The sequence below is a fragment of the Bison bison genome, unplaced genomic scaffold, assembly GCF_000754665.1.
Source record: "Bison bison bison isolate TAMUID 2011002044 unplaced genomic scaffold, Bison_UMD1.0 scf7180017864180, whole genome shotgun sequence".
Lineage (NCBI taxonomy): Eukaryota > Metazoa > Chordata > Mammalia > Artiodactyla > Bovidae > Bison > Bison bison.
Genome location: NW_011494752.1, coordinates 8650898 through 8651315, shown reverse-complemented (window position 1 = coordinate 8651315; position 418 = coordinate 8650898). Strand labels below are relative to the sequence as shown.

The window sequence follows — 418 nt, the reverse complement described above, 5'->3', positions numbered from 1 at the left end:
GTGTCCCCAGGCTACAGGCCTCCCGGCTCCGCCAGAGTCTGGGGGTCCCAAGGGGTCTGGCCACTCCGCGGGCTAACCCCTCTCCAAGCCTGGCCGGGGGATGGAGGCGAGAAGGCCCTGTGCCGTCCGGTGCCAGGAGCAGAAGGATCCGGAGCGTGTTTTCTACCCAACCGGGGACCACTAGCTTCCGCCCAAGGCGGCCAGATCCAAGATTCGGTTCCGGATCAGGAATCCGCTCAGGACCCGCGCCGGAAGCAGGGCAAAGGCCCGGGGGCTACGCCTGCGGCTCCTCTCCTCGGCGGCAGGCGGGCTGGCTCCGGCGGCTCCTCCGGCCGGGAGTGGATTACAACGGCAGCCTCTGCAGAAAAGAGACACGGGGCGCGCTGCCTACGGAGGTGCACGTGCCGAAGGGTCAACC

General features: G+C 68.9%; 1 protein-coding gene across 1 annotated transcript in view; it reads right to left on the bottom strand.

Moving 5' to 3' along the window:
- Positions 1–6: 6 nt before the first annotated feature.
- RAI1 (retinoic acid induced 1) overlaps positions 7–418 on the bottom strand; it is a 69513-nt gene continuing 69101 nt past the window's right edge. Inside the window, exon 8 of the mRNA XM_010842896.1 lies at positions 7–358. Within this exon, the coding sequence (XP_010841198.1) occupies positions 344–358 (15 nt within the window). The 3' untranslated portion in view covers positions 7–343. The remainder of the gene's footprint in view (positions 359–418) is intronic.